At 35.0% G+C, this 23,523-nt stretch overlaps 1 protein-coding gene across 8 annotated transcripts in view; it reads left to right on the top strand.

The window, feature by feature from the left end:
- The window catches only part of UTRN (utrophin), a 1,623,662-nt gene that overhangs the window by 186,062 nt on the left and 1,414,077 nt on the right, over positions 1-23,523 (top strand). For all 8 annotated transcript variants that reach the window (XR_007470554.1, XM_049695369.1, XM_049695368.1 and 5 more), the window contains 7 exons: positions 1,140-1,295; positions 5,919-6,089; positions 10,210-10,389; positions 12,591-12,719; positions 14,923-15,093; positions 17,401-17,562; positions 18,000-18,137. Coding sequence is in view for 7 of the 8 variants with exons in the window: in XM_049695369.1 (XP_049551326.1) it covers positions 1,140-1,295; positions 5,919-6,089; positions 10,210-10,389; positions 12,591-12,719; positions 14,923-15,093; positions 17,401-17,562; positions 18,000-18,137 (1,107 nt within the window). In the remaining variant the exon portion in view is untranslated. The remainder of the gene's footprint in view (positions 1-1,139; positions 1,296-5,918; positions 6,090-10,209; positions 10,390-12,590; positions 12,720-14,922; positions 15,094-17,400; positions 17,563-17,999; positions 18,138-23,523) is intronic.

Genomic DNA, 23,523 nt, shown 5'->3' with positions numbered 1-23,523 from the left:
TTTTAAATCAAAGTTTAAACCTAGAATGTAAAAGAAGAAATTATTTAAAAGGCCTTATTACTGTTTTAGTCTTGAACTTTAAAATTCAATTGCATAGAAATTTAAAAATAACGTGGCCAAGCATGTTCAATCGTAGAACTAGTGTTCTGCTTGGAAAGAATCATGAAAAAACTGAACATGACACAAGTTAAGCTAAGAAAAGTCTGGGAAGAGTTCTTTGTGCTTTTCAAAATTGCAGTCTCCACATGTCTGTTGCATACTGAAGGTTGTTTGATTACTTGAAAGCTTGAATGGGTGGAAGAATGAAAAAATAGGATGAATTTTTATATATAATACGTGCGCACGTGCACGTATGAATGTAAATATTTATTTACTGAGATATAGAGATCAACAGAGCAAGCACTGTCCTTGACTTTGTGTAACTTAGTCCAATGGTCTGTTATTATGTGACAGTGCCACATGAGGTGTTTCACGTCAAGATTATGATGCATAGAGATAAGAGAACCTGCCCAGAATACAGCTTTTTAGTTTTAAAGTAACAAGGATGAGGGCAGCTCTGAATTTGACCTACATAACTTCGACTTCCTGTGGTTATATACATCTTGATGTATTTAGTTTTTATATGTCTTTTCATTGTATAATCAATATGTACTCATTGTGGTAGACTTGGTACTTCAGAGAATTGTAAGAAAAAAAATGAATCTTAATACTTCCAAATGCCAACAGCCAGAAATAGCCAGTGTTGCCTTTTTTCTTGTAATAGCATTTAGGGTTTTAAAAAATGTAATTTAAAAAGTGTTAGACATTCAGGTTTTAGTCCTAACATTTTCCCATTTTATGTGGGAAATATGTTCGTATTATCAAGTACTTTCATAAACCTTTAAGATACATGTTTGAGTTTTTTTCTTTTTTAATAAAACAAGTATAACCTCTGTGAGTGTGTTTTCTTATCTGATTTTAAAAAGTCATTACAGCCTTGATTTCATTTTACTCATCCTTTGAACCAGATCTGGGAAAGATAAAGCCCTTTGATCTCCATAGTTAGTTCTTAGCTGTCAATCTTTGTAAGCCATGTTCTGAAATGGTTCCAGCTGGCATGTTTTCACTAATATGTAAAATTTGTCATCTTTATTTTTAAGAAACTCTATAAAATTTTGAGTGAAGTCAAGCTTGAAGTGGAGACTGTAATCAAAACAGGAAGGCACATTGTCCAGAAGCAGCAAACTGACAACCCCAAGGGGATGGATGAGCAGCTGACTTCTCTGAAGGTTCTCTACAATGACCTGGGTGCCCAGGTGAGCAGGGCAAGTGCACTGCCCGCCTCTTAACATTTCACTTCTGGGAGAAAGCATATTTGAAATTTATGGCATTAATAATATATGTTTTCATTTATGACAATAATTTTTATTATATTTCTTTAAATGTATGTGTTACTATTGCAATGACGAATAGTTACACAGAAATGTATTTTTAATATTTAATCCAGGTTAATTTCTGTGTTTTCAATGGCTACTGACTTTTCATAAGTTCTTCTAAGGAAACTCTACAAATAATAGTCTCTGTATAAACTCAAGTTATTGGTCCTTGGATTTCTAGATTGAATAATCTACTGAGAAATGTTAAAAACATTAGGACTCTTAATAAATAGTGATAGGAAGTTCACATTAATCTATCAGGATTTAAAATCCTTTCAAGAAATATCTATAATTCGGGCATTTTAGTGAATTCATGGGGAAGTTGTCAGGCCCTTTACTGTGAGTGACCAACTGGATCCAATAGGCTTAACATCTTCTCTTATTGAGACTCTCTGCCCTGAAACCAGAGAAGCAAAAACAAAATAAAACAAAAAAAGAAACAAATAAAAAATGTGTGGAAGTGAAACCTTCTCATCAATATTGAAAAGCTGTATTAGGTAATACATTAGACCCTTCTTTGGTTATTAAATATTAATGAAGTTTCTACATAAGCCCAGTGAATACTAGCTGAAATTTTGTGATCACTTTCAGATTAGTAAGAAAGAACAGTCCTACATTTCCTGGGCAATTTGGACCACACTTCTGCAAGATTAGATTACTGGTGTGATACATTGTGCATCATTTTGATACACTGCACATCTGAAACACATATGTTAGCACCTCTTTGTATATTACACAACTGAAGTTATTTGTGAAATATTATTGTATTTATTAATTGGGCATTTTATAAATGGGAATGGTGTGGTTAGTTTTACAACAGATCTCTAACTGTAATTATGGTTTTGGAGTTAAGTCATTTTCTCATTCAACACAATTGGGACTTTACTGTGTGTGAGGAGTTATACAGGCAGTTAGAGATACAGTGATAAGCAAAAACATATTATCTCTCTGCCTAATGGAACTGAGAGAAATAAAAGAAGAAAACTTTAATCAAGTAGCCATGCAAAGTAATGTCAGATTATCAGCCCGAAGTGTAATGAAGGAATGTATGTAGTGCTTTAGGAGTATATGTAAAGGGGGATTTGGTCCAGTCTGGGTTAGAGGAAGTGGTGCATGAGCTGAGATCTGAAGGATGAATAGGAGTAGCCTGGGTGAAACCAGTGGAGAAGCTTCCGAGGCTGATGGAACAGCATGTGTAAAGGCCCTGTGGCAGGAGGCAGCATGGTACTTTTGTGTGGTTAAAGCAGAGACAGCAAGCGCGGGAACATGGTGTTGGAGAGATGGGATGAGACCAGATCTGACCAGTGTCTTAGAATTTGTGGTAAAGGTTTTAATCTCTGTGTTAAGAGCAATTATGGCAGGGTTTTAGCAGGGAGAAAACATGCTCAGATATATGTTTTTTAAAAGATCACCCACTGCAGTTTGGAGGGTGGATTGCAGAGAGGCAAGAATGGATGTGAGAAGACCAGTTTGGAAGTCAATGTTATGCTCTTTGTGAGAGATGATGGTGTTTGAACTAGTTTGGAGCAGTGGAGATGGTATGAGCCGATTTTTTAAAGACATATTTAGGAAGTGAAATGAGCAGGACTTGGTAAAGGATTTGATGTGGGGATGCAGGAGCGAGAGATGAAGGATGACTCGTGGGTTTCTGGCTTGATCATGTGGAAAATCATGGTGCCATCACTGGGACGGGGCACTGGAAGGAAAGGCAGACGTGTGGAGAAATCATAAGCAAGTACTGGACATGTTGACATTTTAAGTGCCTTTGAGAGAGTTAATTGCATATGTCAGATATTCACAAAGTTATTCAAGTCTGGAGAATATATCTGGGCTCGCTGAAGATATTAATTTTATGAGTCATCTGCATAGAGGTGGTTTTCAGTGATGATGAAATTGTTGAGGGAGAGGATATAGTGAAAAAAGAAAAGGGCCTGAATTCAGTCTTGAGGGATTACCTCATTTAGAAGGGAATTTGAGGAAGATGAGCTTGTAAAAGAAACTAAAGTATATATGTATGTGTGTGTATACGTGTGTGTGTGTGCGTGTGTGTGTATACACACACACATATATATTTATATACATATGTGTACCACATTTTCTTTATCCATTCATTTATCAATGGCTATTGTGAATAATGCTGCAACGAATATGGGAGTGCAGATATCTCTTAAAATAATGATTTCATTTCCTTTGTTATATACCCAGAAGTAGAATTGCTGGATCATATGGTAGTTCTTTATTAATTTTTTTGAGGGGCCACCATGCTGTTTTCCGTAGTTGTAAACTTGACATCTGCTAAGAAAGTAGATCTTAAGTGTTCTCACCACAAAAAAAAAGATAACTCTGTGAGATGGTGGATGTGTTAATTAACTTGACTGTGGTGCTCATTTCACAATGTATGTGTATCAAATTATCATATTACGCACCTTAAAAATTCACATTGTGCAACCATATATTTTATATATATACAGAACCACAGTAAGTAGCAAGAAGTGGTAGCACACCAGGAAAGTGCTAGGTCTGGGAAGCCAAAGGAAGGAAGGCATTATGAGAATGAGTGTAGGCTGCTGTTTTGAATATTATTGAAAGTTAAATGTGACATCCACTTAAAAATGTCCGTTAGATCTGTTGCCATTGGGGTCATTACTGAACTTAGGAAAGACAATTTCTGTGGAGTGATGGGGATAGAAGCCAGAATGTCATGGCTTGAAGTATGTGTGGGAGGTGAGAGATGGTTTTGAGAACTTTTATGGGGAAGGTAGGAGAGAGGGAAGTTGTTAGGGGAGGTGGGACCAAAGTAGGAAATGTGTGTGAGTGTGTGTGTGTGAGAGAGAGAGAGAGAGAGAGAGAGAGAGAGAGAGAAACGGACAGACAGACATTTGAGTATGTTTCAGACCTGGTGGGAATGATCCTATTGAGAGGGAATGGTTGCATATTCAAGAGGGAGAAGGGATGAATGGTTATGTAGAAGATTTACAACTTGAGGGACCTCCATGGTGGTCCAGAGGTTAAGACTGCACTTCCACTGCAGGGGGCATGGGTTTGATCCCTGATTCCTGATCAGGAAGCTAGGATCCCACATGCCCTGTGGCCAAAAAAAAAAAAGATTTACAACTTGATATGGCCTAATTCAATATGCAGTACATCTTAAAATGTATTGATTAGGCTGAGAAGAGTGTAAATTGTTATAAGTTGAAACTTAAATTATCTTCTTCCTGGTTTACAGAAATCTTTGGTAGCATTGTTTTATGGTAATTGTGTAGCTGCCTGGGCATGTCAAAGTCAGATAAGTATCATATCATCTTTTGAAAGAATTCAAGTATTTGTCTCCTGAAGTCTGCATTGAAGTACTATTAATTTAGAGTCATGAATTTTAATTAAACTCCATAGAAAAATATTTCACTTTTAAGAAGGAATTTAATAATAATCAATCCTTGAGACATCAAAGAGTAAAACTGAACCTATGGGACCAGTAAAAAAGAAATGTAATCCCATTTTACTTATTAAGAAAATTTGTTTTTTATATCTAAGAAATTTTGTATCATCTAAAAAAATTTCTTCCCATACATGACTTATCACTGTACTACTTAGGTAATGTTATCACCTATACATCTGTGCACATGAAAGGAAGAACATGTTTTTTGTATGTATTGTGTTGTGACATCCTTTAAAGTGTCAACTCAGTGTTAGGTTGTGAATGACTTTAGTTTGCGAGTACCATCATGTAATGCAAAGGGTCAGACCAGCCTCAATCTGATGGTCATGCCACCCTGGTTATGGCCTTAACCTTTTTAAGCTTCACTGTCCTGTTCTGTTAAATGGAAAACATAGTGCCTTTCACAGGGTTTTATTGTATAACGTGTAGATTTGTTAGCACAGTACGAGAGCTGTATCAAGAGCCTGGTAAGTGTCAGTTCAGTTCATTTTGCTTTCCGTCAACAGCAGTAAGAGCAAAATAATAATAAAAGTTTATGTTGCATAGCCATTTACTGTATTTTACGTTAAGTGGTTAATTGTAAAACATATGATTGTAAAAAATCTTGCTATTTCCCCCTCACATTGCTAGAATATCTGTGTGTTTCTAAGTGTGTTTTTTAAACAGAATCCCTCATTGAGAGGATTTTAAGGCATCTTCTGTTCAAAATAATAAAAGGAACTATTCATTGATTTCTTAACTTTTCTGCAGGAACTGGGTCAAGCCCTTCGTGTATGTATTTTTTTTCACTGAAAACTCATAGCAACCTTTTGAGGGCTGAACCTCCACCAAGGTCTCTTAGGAAGTAAGTGGAGAGCTAAGGTGAAAACTCAGGGCTGCCTGACATGTAACTACTACAGTATATTGTCCCCCCTGCAGAAAAGTAAGAATAGTGTGATTCTAGGTGCCAGAGATAAAGGTTAGGTCTGTCTTGGGGGTTAAATATGAATCTGTTTGGGTCTTTAGTTAGTGCTCTGATTCATTCCCACTATGTTGATCTCTCTTGTGCTCTTTTTTTTTTTCCTAAGGTGACAGAGGGAAAACAGGATCTAGAAAGAGCATCACAGTTGGCTCGGAAAATGAAGAAAGAGGCTGCTTCTCTCTCTGAATGGCTTTCTGTTACTGAAACTGAATTGGTACAGAAATCCACTTCAGAAAGTTTGCTTGGTGACTTGGATACAGAAATTTCCTGGGCTAAAGTAAGTTGTAGTTCAGGTGAACCACCAATATTATGCCCATGTAATTTGTGGCATTTTGATCAGGGAAATCTGGGTAGATGTCATTTCTCTCCATTTCATATAAAATATAGTCTTGTCTTTTTTCCATGTCTCTGTCCTAAGAATGAATAAGAATATTTTAAAAACAACTATCTTCAGAAGATATTTTTATCTTGATTCTGAAAGCGTTAAACTCACATGGCTCATCACCGAGGGCTTTGTAGTCATTATGCTTAGGGGGTACTTGAAAATATTATAATTATCACCTTCAAGAGCAGTGACATTTTTTGAGTATTCATTCTTCACAAAGTATTGTGCTGAATTCATTTATTAATTCTTCTATAGTAACTTTTGTACCAGTAACTAATCTTTCTGTTGCAAACTAACTGGTGTAAAGAGCATAGCAACGGAATTTTCAAAAAAATCAATAAAAGATCCAAGAGTTTTCTCTAGCCCTGTAGTTACTTAGAAATCACAGAGATCAGAGAGTTGATTTGCTAGTTCTGTCTTTTGACGTGGAAAAAGACTTGAATGAAGCGCAAAATATTGATAGTTTTTCTTTTTACTGAAGCATTCTTTTCCTGAATTGATTTTCTAAGAAAGAAGCATGGATACTAGAGATAAGTGCTGAAAATAAATGATTAATCCTGTGACACAACTTTATATAAAGCTGCAGGTATCAGTTTTAACATTCTCTACAGGTGTCAGTTTATGGGGAGTGAAGAGGTGCTATGAGGTCGTGGGATAATACAGCTCCTTAATTTGAATGCTTCTTTGGAGATAATTGTTGTAAGAAAATCAAGATATTAATCACTAGGAAGAATGTTCTCAGTTTAGAAAATAGCTCATGAAAAGTGTAATTGCCATGGGCTGTGTGAAGTGAAAAGAAATGTATAAAGGAAGTGAAAAACACTGGAATTCATGAGTTATGGTGGATGAATGCCAACCAAAGGCACCAAACTTTACTTTTGTTAAATTTAAGTTTTTCAAGGAAATATTATCTTCTTTCTACAATACACTTTGAAAGCCATTATTTTCTTATAGCACCATAAGTCACATAAGCAAATTGAATAACATTTGCATAATGTAGTACAAAAAAAAAGACAGGAGCAACAATCATCTCTAATCAAAGAATACCCTGTTATCATTTCAGTTTTTTATAGGCACATATAGACATGCAGGCACAAGCATATATTTAAAACAGAATTGTATCTAGTGTTTCATGACCTTCTTGAAAAGCCTTATATCTTTAACATTTTCCTTTACCTACAAGTGTTTTTGTGTCACACATTGGAGATAGGAATAGTATTTCATTGTATATTTTATTTTTTATTGTCCCATTCCTCCATTCATGTCCATTTAAATTATTACCAATTTTCACCATTGTAAAAAGTGCTGTGATGAATAAAAATACTTGTGGCTGAATCATAGCATACATTCTTAATTATTTCCTGAGGATAAATTCCTAGCTCTAAAAATATTGGGTCAAGGGATATATCCATTTTAACATCTTATACCTGTTATGAAATTGTCCTTCAGAAATGTACCCAGCAGCTATGAGTGAGAATTCCTACTTACTTGTTTTAACTACACTTTTGACAACGGTAGGCAAATAACATGTTTTGGTTATTTAATTAGAACATTTTCCATTAGTTTATAGGCCATTTGTAGTTTCTATCACAGCTTGGTCTTTTAATTTAGAGCTCTTTACCTGTTACAGTTCTTAATGCTTAGTGTGTTGTGTATTGGTACAAAATTATTTTGTTTTGTTTTTTGCCACTGTAGTTTCCTTTCTGTTTTGTATGTTTTTTTAAAACTTACATATTTTTAAAATAATACAATGCTTTTTAAAAAAATTATTTCTGCCTTTAGTGCTTAGAAAGGCCAACTCTACTCAAAAGTTATATAATTATTTACTTATATTTTCTTCTAGCTCTTTTATAGTTTCATCTTTTTACCTTTAATGCTTTAATCCTTCTGGAATTTAGTTTGGTGTATATAATGAGGTAAGGCTCTAACCTTTTATTCCAAATAGTTTACCAGTTATCTCAGCACTATTTATTGTGTAGTTATCCTTTCCCCACTGATTTGACAAGCTCAATTCATATATTCTTTTTACCTATTACTTTGCTTTGTTTTCTGCTTCACTGATCTGACCCTCTGAAATGTTCTTCAACTGTTTAACTACGTGGCTTTATATTTTAACGTGTAGTTAAAGACAGGATTTCCTGACTTTATGCTTCTTCTTTTGTATATACTCATATGAATTTTAGAATTATTACTCTCAAATTCTTAGAAAAATTGTTAGAAATTTCGATTTGAATTGTCTTGAATTTATATATTTGTTTTGAGGGGAATTGACATCTTTGTTATATTTGTCTTTTTAGTAACATGGAATGTCTCATTTCCCCCTCCAAATTCCCTTACATCCCTACATAATGCTTTGGTTTTTTTCTTTGTAAACTTTATCATGTATGCAAAAAAGTTTATACCTACATATTTATTTTATTTTATTGGTATGTATGAAGTATGCTTTTCTTTCTTTTTTTTTTTTTTTTACTAATTTCTTATGGTTGATACATAAGCGATACCAATTTTTGCATATTTAATTTTTAATCATCAATCTGTGCACTCACATAAATTCAATTAGTTTTTCAGTTGATTCTCATCATTTTTAAGGTAAAGACAGTAAATATGATAAGTTTGTTTCTTCTGGAACTATTCACTCTTAAATTCCCATTTAATCTTATTTCAGATTTGAAATAATGAAGATGGTATATACAAATCATGAATTCATAGCACATTCTCTTCACTAGAGTAAACCAAATGAAACATTAGTATGTAACATAATCACCCATTTTTTCAATGTTGTGTTGTCAGATTTAAGAAACATGCATATTTCAAAACATTTTAATGAATTTCCACTATAATATTATGTAAAATTATTTTCAATGCAAAATTTAAATAGCATCTGCATTCTAGAACTTAGTGTTTTTATTCCATAGCTTAAAAATCATTATTTTCAACGTAGCCATTTTCTTTACAATAAAATCTATTAACATAGTGTGTGTACTGTTTACATTTAATTGCTTGTAGTTAATTATTTCTTACAGTTTTTAAAGACTACTGTAGTCAATCAGTGCATAGCCACTGAAGGAATGCAGAAACTTATTAACTGCAGAGAGCATGGCTGTGGGTATTCTGTTTTGTTTTTGTTTTTTCCCCTCCCTGCTGGAGAACACTTGAGAGAAATATTTCAGTGTCTTTATAAAAATAGCAGTAATTGATGTGGCCAAATGAGTCCTTATACCTTGACTCACTTGTGAATTTGTAGTTTTTATGCCTTTCAAAATGTGATTTAATGATGTGAGATTAAATGTAGATTTGAACTTCTTGAAATGATTTGTTTAAATATTTTTCTAAGAAGGTACAACAGAAGTAGGGTAGATATATGCATGTTACTTTTTGATTGAAAGAATTTTGTAGTTTTAATTTTGGAACCCAACATTCTCTTTATAATTCTCTGACTGCACACCTTGCCTGGTCAAACTTATGAATGTGAAAATCAAGTAATCATAATACCATCTAGAGTATTGGCTTTACATATTAAGACAAGTGTAAAACCAAAGCTTAGACGTGCTAGTTCTCCTGTGATGTATAGTACAAGATGAAATGTTTTTTGTAATGCTTATAAACAAACAATATGTTAAGTCATCTTAGAATTTTGAGTTCTGGGATAGTCCTGCTTTGCCCACTTGTAGTTACTGAAAATGGAGCTGATTCATTATTTCTAGAGTTTTGATGAAGATAACTGTTGTTGTGTAAGGAATGGAATTTATACTTAAAATAAATGAAATAATTACCTTTCCACATCTAAATTTGTTATTCTTTGGTGTTTGCATAATTAAATATTTAATTTTTATTTGAAACTTTAAAACTCTCATCATGTTAGTAAGTTGTGGAATCTTGTGAACCTTTGACATGTGTAAGTTATCTAGGGAGTCATGTATACGTGAAAAAAAAGTTTTTTAAAAATGAAGGTTGTATAAACTTTTATAATGTTCTGAAAGATCAAGTAGGTCTGGGAACTTTTATTTTCTAGAATATTCTGAAAGATCTGGAAAAGAGAAAAGCTGATTTAAATACCATCACAGAGAGTAGTGCTGCCCTGCAGAACTTGATTGAGGGCAGTGAGCCTGTTTTAGAAGAGAAGCTCTGTGTCCTTAATGCCGGGTGGAGCCGGGTTCGCACCTGGACCGAGGATTGGTGCAACACCTTGTTGGTATGTTTCAGGAAGAATTTCATGGTGAAATCTTCTCTCCTTTAATTATGTATAAACGAATACTGTTTTGATTAGGATTCCAAATCCTATTTTCTGTTTGTCACAATAATGTTTTGCTTGTGAATTAATTTCATTAGACTACATTTTATCTTTTCCTTTGAAAAGATAATAACTAGAAAGAGTTCACATGTCTCTATTAAGTAATAAACCATTTGTGATATACATAGAAATGTGTACTTTAATATCTTAGTAAATACACCTTATTTGCTACATTTTAATGACAATATTGTATTTAATTTTCATACTATTATAAACTATATATATAATATTTGTAATGTTCTAATATTGGTGTACTAGTTAAGGGCACCAGTTCTAGTGTCTGATGGCCTAAGTTAAAGTTTTGACTACAAACTGATTGACATTGGTCAAGTTATGGGTTGGCCAAAAAGTTAGTTTGGGTTTTTCCATAACATCTTACGGAAAAACCCAAACAAACTTTTTTGGCCAACCCAATACTTAAATGCTCTCTAAGTCTCAGGTTTCTCATTTGTAAAATGGACATTATTATAATTTCTACCTCATACAGTTTTTGTGATTATGACGTAAAACATGTAGGGCTCTTATAAAACTATATTTAAAACAAGCAATTTTAGATATTGTTATGATGATTATGGTAATTGTTAAATGCTATATGTTTTTAGTCTTTGGTTATAACAACACTACTACGCTGTTAACCAGTATTTCATGGAAATCGTGACCATTTAATTTCATAGTGTTTTTCCGTCCCTTTTATAATAACAATGAATATATGGCAACCGTACCTTCTCTTCCCTTAAAAAAAGTTCTCATCTATAAATTATTATTTGTTCTGCTATATCTGAGATAAGACTCTTTCCAAATTCATAGAATTACTGGGTAATGGATATGAACAGAGAAAAATAAATTATTGTGTGTTTGGATATTTATTGAAATCAACCAGAATGTGTAGGGCATTGAAGCTGGTGGGTTTACATCTTGATCTGTCAGATTCGTATCCAGAGTTCATCTGCGACTTACTACCTTCATAACCTTGGGTAAATTACTTAATGTCACTTAGCTTTAATTTCCCTATATATAAAATGGGATTAAAAGAACATATCTAACAGAGTTGTTAAATGTTGAATAACAAATGTGAAATTCTTGGCTTATAAAATATGTTCATTAAATATTTTATATATTCATTTTTATTATTACTAGTTTTATTCCACATGCTCATGGCCCTGACTTCTGCCTTATGCAGTCCGTACCTTCTAAATTCTCCTTTCAAATAATATCTTTCTACACCTATTAGAACATTTGATTTATCTGCTCTTATCAAGGTAAATAAGTCTGGTGTTTATAAATTCTTCTTACTTAGAATCCAGACCACTGTCAAAACTTTGCTCATATGATTTATTGGTTCTCATTTTATTTTTTCAATGATTTTTCCATATTACAGATGAATAATTTTGTTTCCTTGTTTTTAAACACTTTTCTTCGAAGTTTCTTCTTAGTTTCTTTCATCCTATGAAATACAATTCCTAAAAGTTTTTGGTTTCATCATAAGGCTCCCCCACTCTTTTTCATCAAGTTCTACATTCTTGCCTTAGCCTCAGCAGTTTTTGCCTGGTTTTAACTGACTTAACTGTTTTCAAATGTATTCTCTCAATCACGTTATACCTTGCTTCAGGAAGTATCACTGAGATCTGTTCCAGGTGTAATGTTAAGTGCTGTCGGTACTGAGGTGAAGCAACAGGGGCCCTGCCTCTAAGTACTTACAGTCCATTGAGCAGGCAAAATTTGAATCATTTTTTAATATTATTACTTCCTTAAATGAGTTTTTAACAAATATGATCAAGGAGGGGCCGGTGAGATTATTTGTAATATAAGAATGACGGATAGGGATTAAAACAAAATGAAATTAAAAAAGAAACTTTCACCTTTTATTCTTCTTCAACTTTTCATCATATTGAGATCTAAATTAAAATTAAAAAGTGCTCAGTCACAGTGTGCATTTTTAGGAATGAGATTTATCCATTGGAGAAGAGCTTTGTAGGAAGGTGGAAATTCTTCTTGAAATTCAGCATACAGTTAGCACTTTGAAGGTCTTTTAAATGTCTTCTAAGATTATTGTCTTAAATATTTCATATGATTGTATCAGCATTTTATTAATTCCTTTCTAGAACCACCAAAACCAGTTGGAAATATTTGATGGAAATGTTGCTCACATAAGCACCTGGCTTTATCAAGCTGAAGCGCTATTGGATGAGATAGAAAAAAAGCCAGCAAGTAAACGGGAAGAAATTGTGAAGGTAGCAAATGTAGAGGATCAGTAACACTTCTGGGAATGGAAGGTTTTGCTGTTCTCTTTCTCTCGAGGAGTACTCCAAGTTACTTGTGCACACATGCTTCCCATGCAGTGGATTCATTAGCTTTTATGTTGGTGGGATAAACCGAGTCTTTCTTGTTTGTTCTTTGTATTTTGTCTTAGCTTATTTTTTGTTCCGTTCCTTTCTTGTAAGAATTAGCACTAAAAATACCACATTATGTGATTGTTAATAAAATTTTTCCATTGCAATTTAATAAGCTATAAAAAAAACTCCATTTTGTCATACAAGGTAGTTGAATGCTGGGTCATTCGTTCACCACAAAAGGTCATTCTTAGTTATTTTTTTAATGACTTGCAAAATTTGGTGGCAGTATAGAAAGTCAAAGCAAAACTGACTTCACAATGAGTATTTGGCTTTCACTCTTTGCTGCATATTGCCCCCTGACCCAGCTTTGCAGACGAATCAGCTGTATGAAAAAGATAGTATACTTTTTCAGAAGCACAAAGTCTGGCAGACTTCTCTCTTCACTTTGCTCAGCCTCTTGATACCCTTACTCAGTGGTGTTAAGCAAAGAAGAAATTGTTGTCTCGGGGGCTCCAGAGTCTCAGAAAAGTGCCCAGAGTACCCCTTATTCATTCCTGTGTTTCTACATTTAGTTTCAAAGTTGAAGGTCAAACGTAGCTTTTAAGAATTCCTCTTCGAGAATCTTTTCTTTTTACCACTCAGGCCCCACCAGTCCTTCCTTTGAACCCTTTGTCATGTCAGGCATGGATGAACAATTGAATTCTAGGTTACAAATGTACTTTCTCAACATTCTGCAGACATCCTTGAATGAATCTTTTTTTTTCCCTTTAAGTTGTTTATTGATGACAGAAACAGTGCATAATTAAAGATTTGATGAGGAACCTGCAAACAATAAAGCATGTGTCTGTTGCCAGCAAAATACAATTATTCCAGGTCCTTTAGACGTTACAAATAGAGTTCCTTCACAGCAGATGGTTCATATGTAACAAAGCCATTTTAGAGTGTTTAATTGTGCTTCTATAAAACCTTCGAAGAATGAGGTAGTTTCCTTTACTCACCACATTTTCCACATTTACACGATTACACTTTTAGTGCACTTATTAAATCCTTTTAACATAACCTTTAAACAATTTTTCATGAAAGCCAAGCCTTATTTACAGAGTGTTTATTTCTTTCCACTTGATTTTTCTTAAAGAGAATTTCAAGGATCACTATACAGATAGCAAAATTTGAGACAAGCAATGGCTGTTTTTTTTTTCCATTACAATCAGATTTAGATGTGAGAGAACATGTTCTAAAAATTCCATAGTTAAGCTGATGTTCTCCTGTTTCTATCTATATACACTGATTTAAAAACAGTTCCTCAAACTACTTATTTTCTGTCAGCCACCATAACAAGTAAGCACAAATTCTTCACAACAGTGGGTTAAGCTCCATGTATTAGCTGATTGTGTGCATTGCTGGATCATTCATTCTCGTAAATCACCAAGAAAACATCTGCAGAATTTATAGATGCGTACAGATTAGCTAGCTTATTTTTAAGACTTCATTCAAAATCTACTTACAGCCATACATACTCTTGAGAGAATTCCAACACTCTTCAAAAACTTACCAATGAAGTAGAAATTGAGGCAGGTATGTGCATTCCTTTCTTAGCCCTGAGAAGGAATTTAATGACAGTTGTGAAATTAGCTTGAGGAAACTGCATAATGTTGTTGCATATTTTAGTTAAAAACTAAATGATAATATTCGACTAATTTCCAAATGAGTTCACCTTCACCAAGGAAAGGCGGATGGTGGTAAATAGTATTTCTAGGGGGAAAAGAAGTCAGTCTATTCCTTGCCACTTATTCCTTTATCCAGCCTCAAGAGGCTTTGCAACTCTTAGAATAAAACGGTTGAAGAAATGACACCATAAATCTTATAGACTATTCAATCATTAAATAAAGTTTTATCCAATCTGGTAGTGATCGAAAATGCTTCCCATGTAACATGAATGAGTCCTAATGTACGAAAAGCTCTTATTCAGATTGATGGTGCTGAAATCTCTTACTAGGAATCTCAGACATTTATTTAAACTACCTTTACTTTCGAGTTAGCATTACACCCATGTTTGGTTTTGATTTTTCCCACGTGCTAATTTTGTTTTTCTTACAATTAGCGTTTACTGTCTGAGCTGGATGATGCTAACCTCCAAGTAGAAAATGTCCGTGATCAAGCTGTTGTTTTGATGAATGCACGTGGAGGCTCAAGCAAGGAGCTTGTAGAACCAAAATTAGCCGAATTGAATAGAAACTTTGAAAAGGTTTCTCAACACATCAAAAGTGCCAAAGTAAGCAATTATGTTTGTATATAAAACTATTTTTCTTATAGATATGTAGCTACGTGATAGATAATTATATGGTATATATATCAAGAGTTTTTTAATTAAAATGATTTTATCACTTTGGAGCATTTGTTCTTATTTATGTTGATTATGCATATGAAGGAGAGAATATAAGAAATTAGTATTAAAGAAAATAACCCATTAGAGAAAAGGTTTCAAAGTATTGAAATTATGAGAGGAAGGATCATCTTTTTTGCAGGAAGTAAATATTTTCTAACTTTGCTTTGTTTTGAAATACTTGATATAATAGGCCAAACAATCTTTCATAGCCTACGAATATACTTAGATTATTTGCAACTTAAAGAAAACAACAAAAATCTTGCTTTCACTTTTGTCTTCCTTAGCCTTGACCCTACTTCCTTACCTTCTGACCTAAGCTCACTTATTCTTTTCAATAGATCTATGGGAGATTTTTCCTACATATGTTAAAAAGTAATGCAGGAAACATAGGAGATGGAGTGAGAGAAAGTGCAAAGAAAATTATTGTTGTCCCCATAAATAATTTCTGTTAATGTTTTGGCATACATATCCACTCTTACTCATGTGTATGTGATATTAAAATATCAAAAATTTTATATTGTTTTGTATATTCTCTTCAGACAAGGTTTTTAACAGCTATTCAATTAAATGATCTGTTACAATATTCAAAGTCAAATTTCCATTTTTATTGTGCTTTTGTAAATATTGTATTGTTAAAATTCTTTTATGCATGTCTTTTTGTTCATTTCTTAGTATGCCCTTAGGATCACTTCTTAGAATTCCTTGATATTGTTGTGAAAGTTGTACCTATAAATGCTGTTAAATAGATTTTTCCAAAGATTCCTACCGTAAGTTTGTGTCAGTTTATACATTCATAACCAGAATGTGAGATTGCTAGCTTCCCCATGCTCAGCCAACACTGCATGTTATTTTCCTGCCTTTAGTTTTACTGAATTTGTTACATTGATTTTAGGCACATAAATATTGATGTAAAGGCTTTCTATATAGATACTGTCTGAAAATACTGCATTGAGAAACATGTACTTTTTTGAAGTTTCGGTATCAAAATCAAAGGGGCATTGTACTGGGGAAAGTTAACTGGGAGGCATTCTTTGGGATGTCCCTATACTGGGTAGTGGCCTTCTTCCTCTCTGTGGCCATGGCAGGGATGGCTTCCGGATCATGGCACTGTTTCCTGCTGTGCTCACCTGCGGTCCCGGAACCCTCCTCCCACTCCAGGCAGCCACGCTCACTTGCACACCACTTTGCATCCCTCGCTGGAATTCGGAAAACATGGGTAATCAGAGAAGCCCAAGTTGGTAAAATTATTGCCGTGGGAATGAATGAAATTAAAGTCAATTCAAATAAATGTGAGTTCTTTCTTGACACTGATTAATTGGTGAAAGGTCAAGTTAAGAATATCTTTTCTTTTTTTTAAACATCTTTATTGGAGTATAATTGCTTTACAATGGTGTGTTAGTTGCTGCTTTGTAACAAAGTGAATCAGCTATATGCATACATATATCCCCATATCTCCTCCCTCTTGTGTCTCCCTCCCACCCTCCCTATCCCACCCCTCTAGGTGGTCACAAAGCACCTAGCTGATCTCCTTGTGCCATGTGGCTGCTTCCCACTGGCTATCTATTTTATATTTGGTAGTGTATATATATGTCCATGCCACTCTCTTACTTTGTCCCAGCTTACCCTTCCCCCTCCCTGTGTCCTCAAGTCCATTCTGTACATCTGCGTCTTTATTCCTGTCCTGCCCCTAGGTTCTTCAGAACCATTTTTTGGATTCCATATATATGTGTTAGCATACGGTATTTGTTTTTCTCTTTCTGACTTACTTCACTCTGTATGACAGACTCTAGGTCCATCCACCTCAATACAAATAACTCAATTTCGTTTCTTTTTATGGCTGAGTAATATTCCATTGTATATATGTGCCACACTTCTTTATCCATTCATCTGTCGATGGACACGTAGGTTGCTTCCATGTCCTGGCTATTGTAACTAGTGCTGCAATGAACATTGTGTTACATGACTCTTTTTGAGTTATGGTTTTCTCAGGGTATATGCTCAGTAGTGGGATTGCTGGGTCGTATGGTAGTTCTATTTTTAGTTTTTTAAGGAACCTCCATACTGTTCTCCACAGTGGCTGTATCAATTTAAATTCCCACCAACAGTGTAAGAGGGTTCCCTTTTCTCCACACCCTTTCCAGCAAAAATCTACAAACAAGAATATCTTTTCAAAGAACATTTTTCCTTCTACAGTTGCTGATTGGCCAGGAACCATTATCATACCAATATCTGGTCACCACTGAAGCGTTTGAAGCTGGTGTGCCTTTCTCTGACTTGGAAAAATTAGAAAATGATATAGAAAATATGTTAAAAGTTACAGAAAAGCGCTTGGAATCCAGTGATGAAGATGAAAAGGTTGGCTCAAGCAGATTTTCAAAACCGTGGTGTTCTCACTTTTCTTATCTGTTAATTATATTTTTACATTAATGATGTTTACCCACATATCTGCCAAACATGATAGAACAGATTTAAATGTGACTTTCTGGTGAGTGTCAGTGTAAGGTTTGTCACGTGATTTACATAATGCTTAAAAAAAAGACATACTTTCTGACTATAAAGGTAGTGTTATCTTAGTTCTATTTAACTTCTGCTAAACTAGCATTCTTTATGAGTTATTTTAACTTCATATATGAAATATTTTAAGAAAAACATAAACTTTTGTTGTATATCATTCAGATAAACATATGTTGACTTATACTATACTTTGTAAGTTAGTTCTCCTGCTTGGGAACTGATAGTAAGTGACTCTGTGCATTTTTCTTTTGAGTAATTTTTATCTTTTAAACATTCAGATGGATGAGGAGAGAGCCCAGATTGAGGAAGTTCTACAAAGAGGAGAACAAATGTTACATCAACCTATGGAGGATAATAAAAAAGAAAAGATCCGTTTGCAGTTACTACTTTTGCACACAAGATACAACAAAACTAAGGTATTGTCATGGGGGAGTCTCTGTTCCACTTAAATAACTTTTTCAGCTCTTGCCATTGAGAAATGTGATGTTGCATTCAATGATACCTCAAAACAAACCAGTTGGAATGGTATCTCCTCGTTTCTCGTGTGTATTGCTAGATATGTTTATATTTTTGGATGAGGCAAGACTCACAGAAAATAGAAACATAAAACCTTATTATTGACATCTCTTTTGGATTTCTGATAATGTTTTAAACCTTTGGGGAGTGACTTTCTCCTTCAGTTCTGTATTTTATGTGTGGAGGTGTTGACCACATTAAAAAAAATTTCTAGTTTACAAATAACTAAATTTGTGAAGTTGATAAAATATGATTTATATTCTAGGAAAAGATTCACCACCAGCTCCCTTTTCAATAGCCATCTTTGCAGCTGCATTGTAAATATGCTGGTGTTCCCCAGAGGTCTGTACTTAGGTAATCCTTCTAGAACCAGTTTCAGTTGATGATGTTGGAATCTACTAGAAGATTCAGGTTTCTCTGCTTGGTGCCTGTTGGCTGTCTCTGTTTGTACTGCAGCCTTGTAACAGGTCCCAAGCTGAACTAGCCCTCTCTCCCCTCCTCCAACCTGTTTCCTGCTTTATTCCCTATCTTAGTTATTACTTATAAAAACTACCCAGTTCTCAAGGTAGAAACTTCACAATCTTATCAGTCATTTCCTGTTCCTCACACCTTGTTCCTCACACCACACTGAGGAAAGATTAGAACCATTAGGTCCGAATGAAGTAGATACAGGTCTGAACCTGAAGTTAGATACGGCTCTACCAGTTACTCGTATATGACCCTGAGAGAGTAACTTAACTTCCTCAGTCTACTAACATTTCCATAATTCAGACTCTTATGATTTTCACCCATTAGTTATTCCCCAAGTTGTTTTTTTTTTTTTTTTTTTTTTGCGGTACGCGGGCCTCTCACTGTTGTGGCCTCTCCCGTTGTGGAGCACAGGCTCCGGACGCGCAGGCTCAGCGGCCATGGCTCACGGGCCCAGCCGCTCTGCGGCATATGGGATCTTCCCGGACCGGGGCACGAACCTGTGTCCTCTGCATCGGCAGGCGGACTCTCAACGACTGCGCCACCAGGGAAGCCCCCAAGTTGGTTTTTAAGTCCAGTTTTTCTTAACTCTGGCCCATCTTCTCAGCATGTTTTTCCCAGCATTATTCCCCCAAAAGTCATGGCTGATCGTATGATTCCTTTCCCTAAGAACTTGTTTAGGAAAAGATTGCAAAATGCAGGAAAAGCTTTAAGTGCGAGGTTTGTCACAATTACGGTATATAGAGGCTTTGGTTTGACCTCTGGCTACCTCTTTGATTCACTGTCATTCACCATGCAGTATAGCTATACTGGTTTTCTCTACCTTATGCCAGCATACTGGTGCCTTAGCACCTCTGGAATCTTGCTAATTCCCTGGTGTGGGTTTTATCTTCTTATTTTACCTGAAAAATGTGTTGTCTTTTAAGACTGGGTTCCATTTTTCTTTCTAACATCTTTCAGATTGTATTACAGTTCTTTGTTTAATTATTACTTTTAAAAGTATCTATCTTCTCTGGAACTTCTTTATCTTTGGGTCCCAAGTCAGAAATCATTAATGGTCCCAAAATAGAAATAATTTTTAAATTTTTAATAGATAAACAAATTTGTTTTTCAAAAGTACTAACATATACTATTATAGACTTGTTTCATTTGGGTTTCACTAGCATTAGTTATTGTAATTAAAATTATTTTAAAACATTAAAAATTTTTTTGTCCTTATTTCATTAACACATATACTTTTTCAAATCTGTAGTTTTTTAAACTGTGAACATTAGAATCCCTTGAAGAGCTTAAAAAGAAATCGAGCCTCAAACCAGTTAAATCAAAATCTCTCAGGTTGTGCCTAGGTGTGGGCGCTTGAAAAAAAAAACTTTGAAGATTCTAATGTGCGGTCAGCATTGAGGACCAGCAGTTTATGGAACTCCTTCCCTCCCCTCCCCTTCCCTCCCCTCCCCTCCCCTCCCCTCCCCTCCCCTCCCTTCCCCTCCCTTCCCTTCCCTTCCCTTCCCTTCCCTTCCCTTCCCTTTCTTTTCTTCTCTTTTAGGTGAGCAATGAGTTACTGCATGCTATGAGCAATATTTTATCCCTGTTGAATGATTTGAGAAAATTTATGTGTCCGGGAGGAGATGGGGAAGGGCATAGGAAGGATTGGGTGGTGTGTGCACTGACAAAAAGCATGAGAAGGTTTTTAGCTGAAAAAATTCTTTCACAAGCCCCTCAGTTAGTTTTCATTTGGATTAACCTCCTTATGAATTCAGGTTGGAAATGAGAAAAGGAGTGAGAGAGGAGAAATGGTGGAGACTGGTGAAGAGAGAGAAAATAGAAGGTGGTGACAGGCAGTGGGTAACCGAAGACTGTTGAGAAGGAACATGAAATTTCTTGTTTGTTTTTGTTCTTTAAAAACAGACTTTATTTTTTAGAGCAGCTTTAGGTTCACAGCAAAGAGTTCCCACGTACCCCTTGTCCCCTCACCCCCAATACACACATAGCCTCCTCCATGATATCAGTGCCCTGCACCAGAGAGATATATTTGTTACAACTGATGAGCCTACATGGGCACATCATAAAGTCCCTAGTTTATGTTAGGGCAGGGACGTTAAATTTGTTTCAGTCAAAATCACATCCATCCTCAGTGCCTCCTTCTCTTCAGTCCTATATTTATCATGTAAATCAGGGGTCCCCAACCTCCAGGCTGCAGACCTGTAGTGGTCCTTGGCCTGTTAGGAACCGGGCCGCACGGCAGGAGGTGAGCGTCGGGCGAGTGAGCAAAGCTTCATCTGCCGCTCCCCATCGCTCCCCATCACTCGCGTTACCGCCTGAGCCATCCCCACCCACCCCCGATTCCGTGGAAAAATTGTCTTCCATGAAACTGGTCCCTGGTGCCAAAAAGGTTGTGGACCGCTGATGTAAATAGTTCCTCAGGTCAAGTACCTCCAGAGCCTCCCCTGAGGGTACAGAGGGGCTCATGCATATCATTTTCCTTTTCATTGACTGCCTTTCACATGGTTTCTCCTACAAAGTGATATAGGTGGCTTTTTAAAAATTATGAATTTATTTAAACTAAAAAAAGGACTCTGTCTTGTTTGAAATATATATTGAATGACCCTTTCTCATTTGTTTACTAGGGTATTACTATTTTAAAATATGCGCAAGCTCTTCATAAATAAAGATATTAACTTCTTGTCATATTTGCTATAAAAAGTATCATCTTATTGATTTTTATCTTCTAATTATTTTACCTTTAATGTACAGCCATTTAAAATTTTTGTTTAGCCACATATGGCTAGGTTTTTCCTTTGTGATTTTCTTAAAAAGTCCTCATCCTCCTGAGAGTTGGCGATGTTCAACTCAGTTTTGTTCCAAGTTTTCCCTATGGTTTGATAAAAACAAAACTTAGAACATTTTTGTAAAGTGTCATTTAAAATCAATTTTTTAATCTATCTGGAATTTAGGTTGCTGTATGACATGAGGTGCATCATGTACCATTTAATGCTACCTTGTAGTGTATCTGTATCTTTGTGTCCTAGCTGAATTCTTTAAAAATAAAATTATCCAGAAGTAAAGTCTGGGTCAGATCTTGAGGACTTTTTTTTTTTTTTTCTCCTAGGGCATTTTGATTGATCACTGTCTTGGGATAAAATCTATTTTGGGAATATAGAAAGCACATATTTGAGTCTTGAATGGACTTGCTGCTTCAGCAAGAGTATGGAGGCTCAGGAAGCCTAGATTATGTGTATAGTATTAATAGAAAAATACAGTATTAATGAACGTGATTTTTTTTAAAAAAACATTGGAACTTTCTACTTACAATACCTACTGACCTCCCCAGTTCACCCTAAAGACTCAGATACATGTGACCTTGCAGAATGACACTCTGTTGTGTAACTGAAGAAGCAGCACAAAACTCCTGGCCTTGTAGTGGTTGTTATGGTATAGAAGTGGCTCTCACCAGTAAGCAGGCAGAGCAGATTAAAAAAAAACAAACCTGGTGTATGATGTTTAGTGATGCTAATGAGGAAAGTGCTATAAAGTTGAATGTCCTACAGGCACATATCAAATAGCTGGAGGCCTAGAGTCCTTTTTGGTCTTGGAAAAACAGAGGCTGTCTGAGCAAGACCCTGGCTGATAGATGAGAAAGCCAAATAGCAGAATAGGTCCCAGTTCTTTTACTCCTTTGACATGAATTCTCAACCTGTAAATACTTTCTTTGTGTCTTTTTCTTTTTCCTTAAAGTTAAGAAGAGGAACAATTGAGCTTCCGTTTGTGATCTGCCAAAAAATTGGGCTATTTAAAATTAAAATCTGAAAAAATAAAAAAAATTTTTTTATTAAGGAATACTTCATATCTTTTTATTAAAACTGGTTTCTGGGTGAACACATTATTTATTTCAGCATCCTTTTATATTTGCTTAAAATATAGCATATAGTTTGCCTTCTTAGATGTATAGTCAAATACCTAAAAATGTTTTCTGACTAAAATTTGAATGTGTGGCATTAGGATAATATAATTATTTTTAGTGTCAAGTATAAACAAGCCTGTGGATAAAGTCAGGAAATCAATAGGCTTGCTTCTCACCTGGCTATCCAGGACTGCCCATCATTTGGTGAAAGTCATAGTTTATCAAATTCTAGGAGACAAAGAAATGCAAACCTCAAGATTCAACAACATATTATTCACTCAGTGTTGTTAATCTTGGGTATTGGTTTCATTTAGGAATTGTAACCATTTTCAGGATCACTAACTCAGTGAACATGTACTTGTGATCATTTTCACGGTCATCTGAGTTTACAGAGGAATATCATTTTTCAAAAGTTCAATATAGGAATATGGTGGAAGTGTCAAGGAAATCCACTTAATTCATGAGTGGATGTAGTTTGGCCATTTGCAAGCAGTAGGCAGCAATTATTAAATGGTAGCCATCAAGGCGTAAAGGACGTGAACCCAGGGATGAGTGGCCTATCCCAGAGAGCACTTTATTGTTTAGAAAGCTCTGATTAGAGGATACAGGAGATACTATGCTAGGGTAAATAAGTTATCCACTCAGTTTAGAATCTGCCTGAATTTAGCATGGTAGAATCTATCATGTAGGATATTCATGTTTTGTAATATTGTTCTCAAAGGTTAAGATTATATACTGAATTGCCTGGATATTATTTTAATTAAACCCCCTACTGCATTTGTTATGTTACGTTACAAATACATGTTTCACTTATTTACTTTTTCACCAGTGCGGCCCAGAAGTGTTTAATCTAATTGTGAGATTTTTTTAAAAAGGTGTAATAATAATGGTATTAAAATTTTAATTTCATACAGAATTTT

Source organism: Orcinus orca, chromosome 12 (assembly GCF_937001465.1).
Source record: "Orcinus orca chromosome 12, mOrcOrc1.1, whole genome shotgun sequence".
Lineage (NCBI taxonomy): Eukaryota > Metazoa > Chordata > Mammalia > Artiodactyla > Delphinidae > Orcinus > Orcinus orca.
This window is presented reverse-complemented; position numbering and strand designations above follow the sequence as displayed.